At 38.5% G+C, this 16,592-nt stretch overlaps 1 protein-coding gene across 2 annotated transcripts in view; it reads right to left on the bottom strand.

The window, feature by feature from the left end:
• Positions 1–16,592, bottom strand: part of LOC134614422 (probable ATP-dependent RNA helicase DDX60) — a 118,941-nt gene that overhangs the window by 85,172 nt on the left and 17,177 nt on the right. The window contains exons 6-13 of one of the 2 annotated variants that reach the window (XM_063458190.1): positions 13,979–14,086; positions 10,882–11,013; positions 9,523–9,681; positions 7,077–7,227; positions 5,690–5,842; positions 5,356–5,458; positions 4,150–4,265; positions 3,041–3,210 (exon numbers count right to left, since the gene is read on the bottom strand). In XM_063458190.1, coding sequence (XP_063314260.1) covers positions 3,041–3,210; positions 4,150–4,265; positions 5,356–5,458; positions 5,690–5,842; positions 7,077–7,227; positions 9,523–9,681; positions 10,882–11,013; positions 13,979–14,086 — 1,092 coding nt within the window. Of the gene's footprint in view, positions 1–3,040; positions 3,211–4,149; positions 4,266–5,355; positions 5,459–5,689; positions 5,843–7,076; positions 7,228–9,522; positions 9,682–10,881; positions 11,014–13,978; positions 14,087–16,592 lie in introns of those variants that run through there. The other variant, XM_063458189.1, reaches the window with a different exon arrangement.

Raw genomic sequence — 16,592 nt, 5'->3', positions numbered from 1 at the left:
TTATCTCCAGGTACAGAAAACATACATTTTTACAAAACCCCAAAACTTCCTTTAAACACACAACCCCCCCACAAAATTTACATTCCCTGATAGCCCGAATCTGGGTGACCAACATATCCCAAAATTACCCAGATCGGTTCAGGGGTTTCCTGGACGTCATAATTTGACCGACCGCATGCATGGTCCCATGCCCAAAACGGTTCCAGAGAATCAGGGCTTGCGGTCGGTCTAGTCCGAACATAGTCAATGTTCTTACCCTGGAGCTTGTTCACCTTGTTTGTGGGAACAATTAAGTAGCGAGAAACTACCTTTTCTTCCCTGGTGGTCCAGTGGGCTCCCTGGTGGTCCGGTGGCCATTGCTTCCGGTCTGCAGCTCCGCAGAGCTGCAGACCATGTAATCTCGCGAGACCATCAGAGCGTTGCCTTGGTAACCCACGGCAACGCTCTGATTGGCCGGTTCTCGCGAGACACATGGTCTGCAGCTCTGCTCACTGCGGAGCTGCAGACCAGTATCTGCGCTGGCTGGCCGGGCAGCAAGGAGGGCCTCGCACCCGGCGGCATACCGGGCAAGCCGCCGGGTCCCCTCCTGGTGTCAGGTCCTCGGTCAGTGACCGAGGACCTGACACAGTCTGCCCACAGGCGGTGTAGGCGGCTGCGAGGCCCCAGCCAGCGCGAGGCCTTAGGCAGCCGCCTAAACCGCCTAATTAGAGAGCCGCCTCTGCACGGGAACAAGATGGCCACCACCTCGTGGTCGTTCGTGCGAACAGCGGCCACCCATACAGACAATTAGAACACTATGGTTAGAATCGTTCCAAGGTGTTAATAGGGCTTAACAAGCGCCCGGGTGGTTTCTGGTTCGTGCAGCTGTTCGGTTCCCGAACCAAATATAAAATCCCACAAACCAAGTTTGTTCTTATATTTTTAAAGGGCCCATGGTCATTTGGCAGGAGGCTGGCAAGTAGGCCCCTCCAAGAACACGTGGCAGAGGCATTTCTGCCAAAACATTAGTTCGGAATATCCATGGAGATGATTTGGCAGAGTATGCTTGATTATGAACTGATTTAGTTAAACTAAAATATACCAATATTATTTATAAATGCTCGTGATCAGGAACTGTATACACTAAAATTAGCAGTTGAGGTTTACCCTTGCTACTCTTGCCGTACAGCTTTTGTTTATTGGAACCTGAGTAATATACAGAAATAAATAGTATAAAAATATGCATTCTCAGAAAATGATAGAAAACATCATACAAACACCTGTGGATGGCTGGAGTGAAAGGCAAGAAAGATAATAATAATTGGTATTATTAGTAAAGTATTTTATTATGTGAAGAATAAGCTAAAAATCAGGCAACACTAACAACACTCCTCACCCCATGTGTAACAATGAAACTTCTGAAAGAACAATAAATAAGTAAACAATGAAGTACTGGAAAACATCTGAGTGGTTTGTTGTCACATACACAGTTGTACCCAATAAATTTACATGATCTCCTGAAGTTACTTGAAGAGATGACTTTGTTATTGAGTCGTGAAATAACTCTGCTTTACTATAAAATCAATTATTCATCATTAATCACCAACTGTAACAATAATTGTAACATGGACGGCCTGAGATTGTGAAGGACATTTCCTCTAGCTTTCAGTTTAATTCATAGCTTTCTCATTAAAAATAATAATAAGTATATGCAGGGACGTTTTAGCCGCGAGGCAAACAAGGCATTTGCCTTGGGCGGCATTTTCCAGGGGGGCGGCAAAAAAAGCCGCCCCCAAATGCCCAGGGCAAATGCCTTGTTAGCCTTGTGGCTAACCGACATGCCGGTCGGGCGGGCGGCGCTGGTGGGTAGGCTGCCGGCGAGCGAGCACTTCCTCTGAGCTGTCTGCTCAGCTCCCTCGCGCGCCGCAGAGTGAGGCTGGGAGCCGGAATATGACATCATATTCCGGCTCCCAGCCTCACTCTGCGGCGCACAAGATGAGCTGAACAGACAGCTCAGAGGAAGTGCTCCCTCGCCAGACGCCCGCCCTCCCAGCAGACAGCCCAGCAGCCCCATTAGACCCCAGGGAGATAGAGAACCCCCCCAGCATTCCCAAAGGTAAGGAGGCTGGGGGGGTAAATTAAAAAAAAAAGAAATGTGTTAATGTGAGTGTGTGTGTGTAAATGTCTGTCTGTTAGTGAGTGTGAGTGTGTCTGTTAGTGAGTGTCAGTCTGTTAGTGTGTGTGTGTGTGTGTGTGTGTGTCTGTTAGTGTTTGTCAGCCTGTTAGTGTGTGAGTGTGTCTGTGTGTGTGTATGTCTGTCTGTTAGTGAGTGTGTGTCAGTCTGTTAGTGTGTGTGAGTGTGTGTATGTCTGTTAGTGAGTGTGTGTGTATGTCAGTGAGTGTGTCTGTTGGTGTGTGTGTGTCAGTCTGTTAGTGTGTGAGTGTGTATGTCTGTTAGTGTGTGAGTGTGTGTATGTCTGTTAGTGAGTGTGTCTGTTAGTGTGTGTGTGTCAGTCTGTTAGTGTGTGAGTGTGTGTGTATGTCTGTTAGTGAGTGTGAGTGTGTCTGTTATTGAGTGTGAGTGTGTGTTAGTGTGTGTATGTATGTCAGTGAGTGTGAGTGTGTCTGTTAGTGTGTGAGTGTGTGTGTGTATGTCTGTTAGTGAGTGTGAGTGTGTCTGTTAGTGTGTGAGTGTATGTCTGTTAGTGAGTGTGAGTGTATCTGTTAGTGAGTGTGAGTGTGTCTGTTAGTGAGTGTGTGTCTGTTAGCTAATGTATGCGTATCTGTCAGTGAATGTGTGTGTGTGTGTGTGTGTGTGTGTATTTAGAAGGCGGGGTGGGGGGAAGGGTTGGGGGCGCCTGAGTTTTGTCCTGCCTAGGGCAGCACAAAACCAGGATACACCACTGAGTATATGTCTGCTGCTTTGCTCGACTAATAAATCAGACTATTAGTGTGGATGACAGTGTGAGGCATAAAGCCTCCCTACCAGTCAGTTTTAAAGTGGATGGTATCAAATGGAAATGTGTGTGATTATATTAAAAGCTAAATTAAGTGTACTTACTGGTGTTTCTTTTTTCTTCCCGAAAGATTGTTTTACATTATTTGTCTTCTCCGACTCACTATGCTGTACAACAATTTTCGTAGGTGTGGTCAAACCTAAAGATGTTCCATAAAGACGCAGATGGTTTTGGAGCTTTTGATAATTTTTCAGCCCCCACTTGTCTTTAACTTCTGAGTAAAACAAAAAAAGGTAGCCTATCAATATTTAGTATTCAATTTCTGTAATTTAAATGAATACAACAAAGACACACCATAGAGAAAACAAAGTAGTACATAGGGATCTAAACAATAAAGAACTTTTTACAGCCAGAATCACAGTAATCATAGGAGTAAGCATATAGGGGGGGGGGGGAATGGCACGGTCATCTGGTCAGCATGGAAGTACTCAAACACCAATGCAGCAACTCAAATTTGTGGGAATTGGCAAGGATTAAAAGGGGTGAGAGATCGGATGGATGAGAGGGAAACATAAAATGCGTAAGGCATGGAAAGAGGACAAAGGAGAGGAGGGAGATAGGGAAAAAAAGGAGGAGGGATAAACGTGTTCAGGTGAGGAAGGAGACAATTAAAGGGTGAGATGACACCAACAGGTCAGTTCAAAGACCAAATTCACAAATCACAAATGTTTTGCATGAGTAAATAAATCTGGAAACATAATCCAGCCACTGCCCCAACATGGAGTGAGAACAATCAACCTTGTCATATAAGCAAGCTGGCAGTGCTTTGATTTGTCTGATTTCCTTGATCTTATCTATCCACGGATGGACCATTGGGGTGTCTTCCATTACATACATACATACATACATTTTTAGTTGTGAACCAAAGTACCCAACCACTCTTTCCTCTGTAATGGTGTAAAATGTGAGTTGAAAAAAGCCCAATATTGGGTTAGATTACTTATACATTCTGTTTGATTGTCCCCTTTTTCCATTTAAGATTGTGTGAATAAAATCTTCCTTTAACAATGATTAATTGTAAATACAATGTATACATACACACTTATTTCTATAAAATAACTGCAAAACTCCAACTAGGACTGATTGAAATAAAATCTCCACATTTCTGCTTAGGATTACATACGTCAAGTACAATTATATCATGCTTTGTTACCCGCTTGTGTGTCTTTTGTCCTATCATAGTCATCGCTTAGGGATTTTCCAGTATGCCAGTGTAAAACTTCATCATATGGTTTTGCTTCATTTAGTGCAACTACCACTGGATCATCGCTTAAAAGATCATGAAAAAGATGTCAACATTTTATAACAGCTAATGCAATCAACTGAGTGTTAAGTACTGTTAAACTGCTGTCATCTCTGAATGTCAGAATGCTGATATATATCATGGTCAATATTTCGAGGTTAGTAAAAGATCCTTAGCATCTTCAGGCATAGCACAGGTGTAGTGACATAAATTAGTTACAAGCATATAATGGCAGAAGAAGAGGAGGAGCAGCATAAGGCAACAAGAATGCTTTTGCCACTTGTTTTAGCATAAATATGTCCTTATATCTAGTAAAATTAAAAGGCCTTCTTGCTGCGGGGTGGATGCGAGTTTGGGCGTTAGGAAGAGAGACAAGACAGATAAAGAGGAATGGAGCAGGCTAGCCATTTGTTATACACTATTAAATATTTCTTAAAATATTTTATAACCATTCTTCAGCAATGTTCAAATCTATGTTTCCTTCTCTCTTGAAATTGAACTGTTCTGTTTCTTCTATTAATTCATTTTATGCATAACTGAATGAATAGTGGCAGTCAAAAGAACCTAGTAACTGCTGGGGTAAGAGCATGGTAAGAGTCCTCTCGATCCATTATATTTAGTAGATTGGTTTAGTTCATCTGACCCATAACTATTGTATGGAATGCCCACCCAATACTTTCTCAAAATATTCTTGTTTTAGATATTCTTATCCACAGATCTATTGCATGACAAGATCCCTAAGAGATACATAGTGTACCAACGCATTCCACACATCTCTGATGATCCAACAGAAGGTGAAAGGCCCAATTAGAAGTGGTTTCCAAATGCTTGATTCTAAAATTGCAGTCAGATTTCTACTTGGATCAGGAAGTTGTTACTCCACATTGTAGTTGGTTTCAGTTTTCCAGGCCCATATTAACCACAAATTACATTGGATAAAACAGCATCTAAATTTCACATTATATTTCTCTTCCTTTATCTCTTTCATCGAACAAAAATGGATGGAAATTTGTTCATTTGAAATAGGAATTTTGTACTTATTCCATTACCACCTATTAATTTAAACCACAAATATAGTGCAGTATTTTGAAGGTTCTAAAATAGGATTTCACTTACCTGCTTAAATATTGTAGGCCTTTCATAATGTCTCCGGCAAATGTTTCAATTAGAGCACAACGCATGGGTATGAGACCAGCATTTGGCATTTTCTTCGTTTTTACTTGAGAATAATAAAAAACATATTTAACAATACAATAAAAATAAAACATTCAGGGTTATTTACTAAATTGCAAGGCACAAGGGTTTAATAGGATCTTGATAGTGTCTCAAAAAAATAATAAAAAAAACAACTGCTGCACAGGTCTAATTCTGCACTGTGCTCTTAATTTTTCAAACTGAAAACAAAATCTGTATTTTCAAGAAATCAACAGACATATTTATAGGTAATTACCCATCAATGATGAATCGTTTGAAAGAAAAGGTGTTGATGTGGTTCGGATTTGAGAAGATTCCAGTTCTTTTCCCCATGGACTTAACTGCAACGTTGTATTCCAAAGAAATGTATACATCTCACCAATTGTACTTCCAAAATCAAATTTCAGATCTAAAATAACATTTTAAATTAAACAAAAACTAAGTTCTGATGATAGCAGTGACAAAATATCAACATTTATTCAGTTCCATCAAAATAATCATCCACCACATGATAAAATCACCTTTCAAGGATAAATAGAGCCTATCTTCTTAAATATTATTTTTTATTTTATATTAGTCATCTAAGGTAGCAGCAAAGAAGAAAGAACAGAAAAGCAGCTCTGTAACCCCCCTCCTCCCCCCCCCCTCCCAATTAAAAAAAAAGTGAGCATTTAATAAAGATAAAAACTTTCTGAAATAGTCACAACAGCTGTGTTGGATTTTCCTTTAAACTCTAATGCATACATATCATGAGATAAAGCAGAGACTACTTATGGTAAAAGCCTAAGTTTTATCAGTTTCCACAGCCGTTGCTATAAACGTCTGTAGGAATCGGCATTGTCTCACTCATTGTTAGACAATATCTAAGGTGCATTCTCGGACTCATGGGATCCACCTTAGACAACGGTGTTGTACTCTTACAAACGTAAATGGGGTTCTGGTGGATGAAGCACAAGGAGGTAAAGACCAAATATAGAGGTGCCTGTGGGATACTGAATTAGGTAAACATAACTAACCTCTACTGCATCCTAGATCCACCGCACCTTGGCGGCAAAGTAACCATTGGGGTCTACAAAAGAACTCAGAAGGTGTCAGAGCCACTTTAAATACTCTCTATGGCATATTCTATCTTTGACTGCAGGGGAAGCATAAATTATACCTCTATCAACATATTTAGTTATCCATGATGCAAAAAGATATGTACATATAAAATAGACATGGTCCACTTGTTTAAAAATTGAAAATCTAGGAATTACAAAATGTTCATCTCTCCTTTATTCCTCAAAATGTCATAAATACATTCTGCCACAAACCAAAAACTAATTTAAGGAAGTGTAACTAAAAAAAGTAAAGAAAAACACAGAAAAACAGATATATAGTGGTGTTAGCAAGAGTCGAATATGTTAATAATGCTATTTCCAGTTGCTGATCAATGCAATTCACAAAACAAAAAACAAGAAAAAAGCTATAGGATAAAAATATGTGGATTAGCCATGTATAGTACCTAGGTACCAGTAGAATATACTCGAAGTTTTAGTTTAAACTAGAAGCTCAGCTAATGTAGCTAATGTTTATTTATTTCTGTTTCTGATGCGGCTATCTTATAACAAATAGTATAAATGTATAAAATATAATATCCATACCTGTCAATGTTTCTTTTTCGTAAAAATATGCTACATTCTTCAACAAGAGGTCATCATTTAAATCAGAAACATTTGTCCAATCTATTTTCCAGTCCAAGCTTTGTGACATGCTATTTACCAGTTTCAGCGCAGTATTTTCACAACTTTTTCTCTGAATAAATTGAAAAATGGAGAGTACTGAAAGCCCGCATTGATATATTTGATATATCTATGTTCCAATACATTTTATTTTAATTTATTCAATTAATGTATGATATGCATTATACAATTTACAGAAAACAAAATGAAGCATTCATGTTCTTGATGTAATTATCACCATCATTTGAATTTAGTTAAAATTTTTAATTTTTATTCCCTCTACTCTCCCCTCTTTTCCTATGTTTCCAATGTTTTATCTCAATTCCCATTATCATTTTGTAGCACAACAGATTTTGGAAAAAGCATTCTTGAGCATTTATGAGAAGATCTGTTAAAGGGACACTATAGTCACCTGAACAACTTTAGCTTAATGAAGCAGTTTTGGTGTATAGAACATGCCCCTGCAGCCTCACTGCTCAATCCTCTGCCATTTAGGAGTTAAATCCCTTTGTTTATGAACCCTAGTCACACCTCCCTGCATGTGACTTGCACAGCTTTCCATAAACACTTCCTGTAAAGAGAGCCCTATGTAGGCTTTCTTTATTGCAAGTTCTGTTTAATTAGGATTTTCTTATCCCCTGCTATGTTAATAGCTTGCTAGACCCTGCAAGAGCCTCCTGTATGTGATTAAAGTTCAATTTAGAGATTGAGATATAATTATTTAAGGTAAATTACATCTGTTTGAAAGTGAAACCAGTTTTTTTTTTCATGCAGGCTCTGACAATTATAGCGGGGGGGGGGGGGGGCTAGGGCTGCATAAACAGAAACAAAGTGATTTAACTCCTAAATGACAGTGAATTGAGCAGTAAAATTGCAGGGGAATGATTTATTCACTAAAACTGCTATATTTAGCTAAAGTAATTTAGGTGACTATAGTGTTCCTTTAAGGATCTTGTGTTCTCATCGGGTCTACCATAGACCCCACAAGAATATGAAAATGGCACAACTCCTGGTAACTTCCTCTACAAAGAGTTTAGATGAAGATTGTGGCGATTTGGAAAGAGTTCTTCAGGAACGTAAATTTCCATACCTTTTCTCTGACAGACATCACAATGCTAGAAAGGATGGCATCTAGAGATATGTCTGCAAGTATAAGCGGATGAGTTTTTTTTATAAATATACTTATTGCATACTGTCCCTCAGCCATTGGGATGCCACCGTACACATATTGACACCATGTCTTAATCTGACATCCTTTCAGAAGTGTACTATGCTGTTCCCTTGACTCGCGTCACATTTTGGCGCTAGTGTTTTGCGTCATATTGCTGACATTGGTTGTGCACCTTTTAGCATTATATATGATGATAACCAATAGAACTTATCTTAGAGCTACTTAAGACGACACCACATTCTCGTTACTACCCTATCATGATACCCAGAGGTGCATTTCATTGTAGTGTGTATTTTTCGGTTTTAACTCGGCTCCATTCATTTGACTATTTTGACTTCTGTAATCCTAACCCATAACCCAAATCCATAACCCATAACCTTGATGTATCTCTGTTTATGCTTATGACTGTTTATACATTGTGCCCTATACTTTGATACATAAAGCCCAGTAATTCCAAGGACCAGTAATGCGTTTCCTTCCTTTTGTACTTGTCTGATGTTAAATCTGTGTTGTATCATTTATTTCATACGAAGAAGGACCAAAAAGTACAAGTCATGTTTCATAACTTTTTCAACACTACAGTTTGATTCCTTTTGTATATTGCATACCATGACCACTTCACTGTGGTCTTTCTGTGCAGAGTTTTGCTTTGAAATGTTGCAAATCTATAGATAAACCCCTTAACTGCCTGAGGTGAACTCCAGCTTCCAGGCTGGCTAAAGTCAATTCCATATAAAAGGGAGCTTTAGGTGCAAGTCATAAATGTCTATATCACTGTTGTGTGTGTATGTAGTGTTTTGTTCTTTTTATTTCATGTGGCGTATTGTAATGCTATTATATCAAATAAAGCTTCTTTATTTTATTTTTTTTAATTTGAAGGGGAAAGTTGATTGATGGTTTGGGGACAGGCACTAAATGTTAATTTTATTCACAAACCAAATGAGACGTGACCAATACAGGGAACAAAAATTAGGACCAGTAAGCAAATCTATTTTTATATTTTATATATTCAATAAATACATTAAAAAAGATATATATGATATATGTTTTTCCCCCTCTACTGGTTATTTCTTCTCATAAAACAGTGCACAGTGTGGTACAATTTACCAACAGTGTATATAGCCTTTCAAAACTAGGCATGTTTGATTACAAACTTAATACACCATAGCAATATATTAAAAATAAAAAAAAACTTACCAAATCTGTAAATAATGATGCATGATCATTCCAGTCAGCTTTAATATTCCTCATTTGTGATCTTTGAGAAAGAGGCACACACAGCAAAATGGCCACAGTGAGACAATGCATTCTACATAGATCAGCAACGTCATTCAATGTCAGGGAGATTCTGCCATCCTTCAAGAAATGAATAACAAGCGGTCAATATTTATTAACATAATTCTGTGTGGTTGCTGTCCCAGTCATAATATGAAATTGAACAGGTTTTGTAAGGCGGCAGATTGTGCTCCATTATTGAACATAGGAAATTGACAGAATACAAGGAGGATCCTCAGCAACATACAAGTCAGTGAAATACCAAAGGCAGTATGGGAGATAGAAAGGCCTATCACCAGACCTTTGGGTGGCTGGGTTTAACGCTTAGGACAAAAATTGGGAGTATCAGAATTAAATATAAAATAATTAAGGTCAGGAGAAGGCTCACTAGAAATAGTGAGGATAGCCTATAATAGAGGAAAAGCTAAACTCAGGGCCAGGAATGTAGTCGGATCTGATACACTGGAACATGTGGTAAATGGTAATCAGGAACTGCAGTATGATGCACTCAAGGGCTCTGAGACACTACAAAGGGGCACTGGTCCAAAGATCACAGGAATTTATATATAGGTCCTTAGGTCATTGGTGCACGTGTACTAAGCCAGGTTAGATGCAAGACCTAAAAAAGAGATAGAAGGCTCAAATGTCGCAGCTTGCATCATTTTAGATTAGTTGGAGTCAGGATGGTGTGACCATGACCTATGTCAAAATTATACTGCGTCAATACTGCTGTGATTGTGGCTGAATCTACATGCTGCGTCAAAACTGGAACTAGTACCCTGGGAGGTATAAGTGTCTAATTATATGTTTTTTTTTATTATTATTATTTTGTGTATAACCTACAAGCAAATAGCAAATTCTAGACTACATTTTTGTTTTATTTTTCAATACTGTCATGTATCTAACGTCACCACGTTTTGAAATGTGTATTTCTATTGTCCATTAGGCCTTAAATTTACTACAAGAATGAAGGTTTTTTCATATATTATAAGTTGTCTGACATGTCCTGCTGTAGTTAATAAAAAGTGATAATTGTTTTAGCCAAAAGGTAGGATTTTCAAAATGATACAGAAAAATGACACAACAAATCATTGATAAAAAGCCCAAAGGAAAATTTAAGATCACTCATTTTCAAATTTTGAACCTTAGGCAAAATATTTGACAAAATATTTGACAAGTTAATTTTAAAAGAACAATTGCATGTAGATACTTTACGTGTAAACATAAAAAATTGCCATTATAAGAATAGGTTTGAAATGCTTAGGTATATTATAGACAAACCTGTATAGGAAAACTTTCCCCATTCTCAGAAAACAATTTCAAGACCAAGGAGCAGGAAACAACAGTGATTATAGTCCTTATGTTTGATCCTTCTTTTAAAATCGTAAATAGGTTGGTAATCATATCTTGTACCTAAACAAAACATACAATGTTAATAAATGAGCTCTTATTTTACAAGAAATGTATATAAGTAAAACAGATATGACTGTAAGGTATTGTCCATATATGAGAAATCCAGTAGCTGTGGTCTAAGTCAGGAAGCATCCCTGGAGGTTTAGAGGTATAGTTGGGAGTCAAATATCAACAAAAGTTAGGAGAACTAGGCTTTCAAGCAAAGTATTCTCTAATAATAGAGATTTATTCACTAAACATCAAAGTGTAGCCAATTAAAGGATCCCTCTAGTCACCTAGACCACTTCATCTCAATGAAGTGGCCTGGGTGCAGTGGTCCTGTATTTTTAGAACTACAATGTAAGATATCCTACCTATCCTCCCTAATGCACAAGTATGTCCCGTCTAGGCCCTTACACTCTGCTGAAGACTTACGTCTATCTTCTGTCCGTACTCCCACCTCTAATGATCGCCTGCAAGACTTCTCGAGGGCTGCACTGTTCCTGTGGAATTCCCTTCCCTCACCCAGTCTCCACTCCTTCAAAAAATCATTTAAAACCCCACTTCCTCATGAAAGTGTATCAATTAAACTGTTAATAGCTCCCGACGGATTCCTCTCTTGCAACTGTCATTAGTCCAATACTATCCTTACCTTTTGTGTCACTTTACCCCATTCCCTCTAGCATGTGAGCTCACTGAGCAGGTCCCTCAACCCCTCTGCTCCTGTGTGTCCAACTTGTCTGGTTACAACTACATGTTTGTGCGCCAACCCACTGTAAAGAGCTGCAGAATATATTGGCGCTATATAAATAATAACATCATAATTATAATAATAATATTGCAGTTTTTTTTTAGAAACTGAAATGTTTAAATTGCAGGTTTTATTCCATCTCTAATGGCTGTAAAAACAATTACCTGATGTGGAGGACCATAGGAAAGCATTGGATATATTTTATATAGGGAAGCTTATACGCTTGCAGAGCTGCCATCAGAAATGTTGGGGTACATTACACAGCTCAAGGCCTGGGCCACCGGGGCTCCCCTGGAATCCACCTACCAGGATATGTAAAATCGAAGTGTTTATAGTTGGTGCAGTTTGTGTGTGTGTGTCTATAGTAGATGTAGTGTGTGTGCATAGTGGATGCAAGTTGGGTGTGTATGTGCATAGTGGATTCAGTGTGTGTGTGTGTGTGTGTGTGTGTGTATATGTATAGTGGATGTAAAGTGTGTGTAGTGGATGCAGTGGATGAGTTTATGATGTGGATGTGGCGTGTGAAGTGGATGCAGTGTGTTTAGTAAATGCAGTGTCTGTGTTTGTGCACTGGATGCAATGTCTGTGTTTGTGTAGTGGATACAGTGTGTGTATTGTATGCAGTGTGTGCATCGTATACAGTCTGTGTAGTGGATGCAGCGTTGTGTTTTTGTAGTGGATGCAGTGTCTTTGTTTGTGGTGGATGCTGTGTGTTTGTGTTTGTGTAGTGGATGCAGTGTGTGTTGAAAATGTAGTGTCTGTGTTTGTGTAGTGGATGTAGTGGATGCAATGCCTGTGTTTGTGTAGCAGATGCAGTGTGTGTAGTGGATGCAGAGTCTGTGTTTGTGTAGTGGATGCAGTGTGTGTAGTGGATGCAGAGTCTGGTTTTGTGTAGTGGATTTAGTGCCAGTGTTTGTGTAGTGAATGCAGTGCGTGTAGTGGAAGCAGTGTGTGTAGTGAATACAGTGCCTGTGTTTGTGTAGTGGATGCAGTGTGTGTAGTGCATGAAGTGTATGTGTTTGTGGTATTGCATATGAGCTGAGAGGGGTGAGCAGTTTTTTTAATTGATTGTGCTTATTTCTCCCTCCCTGTTTCTGATTTGTAGCCATGAAGGAGATACAGTAGATTCCCTGGTGATACGGTAGCACAGCATGTTTGAACAATTAATAGGGGGCCCAGGAGTCTCATCTTCCACATCCTGCAACCAAGGAATGTTGTGTGGATTGATGTGCCAATACTGGTGGAACACATATACTTAACAAAGATTTTTTTTTGTGTGTGTGTGTTTGCAACTGTTAGATATCCATGAGTTTTTTTGTGCATTTAAAAAAAAAAAAAAAAAGTTTAAAAGGCTAAGCATTAAAAAATAAATTCACAGCCTTCTTTGCTCAGGTACCAATATTAGTGGAGAACAGTGTATATCTGGCAGAAATCACTATATTGGGGGTATTGGGTCCAGGCTCCATACAACTGTACTGGCTTTACCCCCCTGATGGAAGCCTTGAATGCATGTGTCCTCTATGAGAAGCATTTTATTGACCATCGAGGAGGAGGCCATACCACCTCCATGATGTTGCAAGACAGGTGAGCAGTATCAAGGATTCTAAGTTCTGGAAAAAGGTAATTAACATGTCCACTAGACGTACTTCATCCTAACTGAGTAAAACTCAATCTGGAGATCAAATGCTGTTGATAGCAGCAATTAATTGGAGGAGCGAAGGGTTTGGCCGCACATGCATACCTCCTATCAACTGCTTCTCTTTGAGAAGGAATGGATTGGAGGAGATTGTGGGTGATGTCAGCTTGGATGCTGACAACACTAAAGGTGAAGCTGGAGGTTGCAGGAGTCCCTGCACTGCAAAAACAAGGTGAGCAAACTTTACTTATGGTAATTTTTTTTAAATGCTGAGGGGGTGGACAGAGAGGAATGATTGTTATTTTCAGGACTACTGGATAATTATGTTGGATGCTTGAGTTTGCTTACATTTTGCTCTTTGGATTTAACTTTGCTACAATTTGAAATTTTGAGTGAATTGTATATTCAAGTTGCTTAGCTGTGACAACAATCATTAACAATATTTAACAGAACACCATGCACACTGTAGTGGCTATGGTGCCAGAAGTGCCCTGACGCCCTCTCAGAGTGAGAATTAAAACAATTTGTCACAAATAACTTACCTAGTGCCCACTAAGCCTATAATGCTATTAGGCAGAACATTTTAGGATTTACAGTACCTGTTTTTCCATAGATTGTGGCTTTAAATGTTGAAAGAGCATTAGAGAAGATGTTTTCTGTGAACTTCCAATTATTGCTGGGATAACTGATGCAATCTTCCTAGAATTCTAAGACAATCAACACAGAAAACACAAGATTAATTTCAAAGACAATTTTATTTTGTAATTTATCAATCTGGAATGTAAAATTACATTCTAACTACTGTATTATTTTTTTTCTAAATTTCTCTTTATGGTGATCATTTCAAGTCTTGTGTTTTCCAACAAGAATCCTCTTGAATTGGTGGGGAGGTATTAACTTCAGTGAGTTTTTATTTAGAATTTTACCAAGACATGTATATCTCAGTGTAATACTGTTGGATGTGTTTCAAATTATTTTAATATTTTTGGATAAAATTTTTTTTTTTAAATTATAATGTCTAAAAATATATGTATCACTATAATACAAATATGAAAATATTACAAAATTAAACTATTTTTTATAATAAATATTTTTAAAAATGCTTTCAAATAATTTGAAAAGCTTATCCAAAAATATAAAATTGAGGCCTTAGTTCCCTAGGTGCTATGAGGCAAAGATTGTACATATACAAAGTCAAAATTACCATGCTGTAAATGCATTTTCTGCCAAACAGGGTTCTACAATACAATAGGTAGTACTTGGTAGATGTAAGCCTCCGTTCACTTACCTTATCGGTCCGCTGATCTGCCGACGTCGGGATCAGCCGGACGGCCGCTCCCACGCCGGGAGATGCTCCATTCAGCATTAGGGACTCCAACCGCTATGCGCCGCCCCTTTAAGGACGCAGCACATGCGTACCGGTGCCATGAGGTCAGAAGAGCTCAACGCACACGTACCTTTTGGGGATATGGTTATGATAATCATGCCCCCAATCATAATAGCCCAGTCTGCCCCTAAAACAGTGCCCTGTTGTGGTTCCTATTGTCCACTCAGCGCATTCCTGTATCCTTTTGATAGTTTTGACCAATCTTTCTCTTGACTATTCTGATTTCCCTGACTCGGCTTTGTTCCTCGCTATTGTGTATTTCTGGCTTCCCTTGACCTTGGTTTGTTTCTGCCGTTTCTTGTAGTTTCTATTTTATCCGGCCAATCTAAGGACCGGCTTAGGAATTTTCTGTCTGTCTCCAATTATACTGGTGGTGGTTTTCACTCTGCGTATTGGGTAATACCGTTACAGTAGAAACACCATCAAAGGAAAAATTACAAGCAATTTAAAAAAGCAGCAGCTTCATAGTCACAAATGCCTCACATGTGAAAGAAAATTACAAGGTTAAGCATATATATACAAAACTAATAATATAGAGATATTTATATTGAAAACCAATAACAGAGACAGAACCTGTGCTTATGGATATATTGCACAATCGTATATATATGCAGTATAATCCGCACTCAAGTAGATATTTAAAAAAAAAAAAATGAGATAGTAGATGGTATAACAAAGTACTTCTATATTATAATGTACAGAATGAGAACCCATGTCCCATGAAATGCTCTAACTAGTTGGGTTACGTGGTATCATTCCCAGCAGTAGATACAGAATTAGTAATATATATAACGCTGGTAATCCATTTATTTAATAGTGAACTCTAACCACCATAACAGGACACTATAGTTACTTAGACCACTTAATCTCAATGAAGTGGTCTGGGTGCAGTTGCTCTGTACTTTTAACCCTGCAATGTAAAACACTGCAGTTTTTTTTTTTTTTTTTTTTTAAAGTACATCTCTAGTGGCTGTAAAACCTGGTTATGTGAGGTGGGGGACCAAAAGAAAGCACTGAATACAATGCTTTCCTATAGGAAAGATTAAATGTTTGTGTCCTATATGAGGAGCATTGGATTGGACTATCGCGGGAGGAAATGGAAAAAGGTAGGAAGGAGGAGGAGAATCATGTTATACTGTTTTTTTGTTTTTAGAAAAATTTGTTGGAGCTCTGTGCTGCACATATGTAGTGCACATAGTTGATCCGCACTATATATGTGCACCACAGAGCCCCACAGAAATAAGCAGTGACCCTGAGTACAACAGTGCTCGCCAGCTACAAAACTCCCCAGCAACCTGTAGTGTTACTGACATTCAGCAAAACTACAAGAGCAGCACCTTCAGGTACTCTCCCCACAGCCCATATAGATTAATGACTGTATTTCCAGTTGAACTTTGCAAAGCCCTCCTTGGGCACAGAAACTTGAGAAATTATGTTTCAACATCTATCCCAGAGTACTCATCTTGACATGCAAATGAGCACAGAAAGGCAATTTGTTTCAAATTTCACTCTGCATTTCTGCAAGTAGCCTTAGCAATGGACGCTGTTTTAAACACAGCTCTTTTTAAATCAAAGCACAGGTCATTATTCAAAAGTTATTGTGGACTGCACAGTTACTGTTGCTTTTCTGGAAGTTTAAGTCTCTCTGAGAGGATCTAACGGGTGCCAGAAAAATTGTGTTGAGACAATAACATTCCCCACATTGCAAATAGAGAAATTAGATAACAGTGTGCTTTGATTTTTTTTTTTCCTTTATAAACATGTCCTTGTAGTATTATGCTGTATTTTTTTTTTTTTCTTATTTTAGTTCTTATGTATTTTTATGT

The sequence above is a fragment of the Pelobates fuscus genome, chromosome 6 (assembly GCF_036172605.1).
Source record: "Pelobates fuscus isolate aPelFus1 chromosome 6, aPelFus1.pri, whole genome shotgun sequence".
Taxonomy (NCBI): domain Eukaryota; kingdom Metazoa; phylum Chordata; class Amphibia; order Anura; family Pelobatidae; genus Pelobates; species Pelobates fuscus.
Note: the sequence above shows the minus strand (reverse complement) of the source record. Positions and strands in the feature narration are given on the sequence as shown.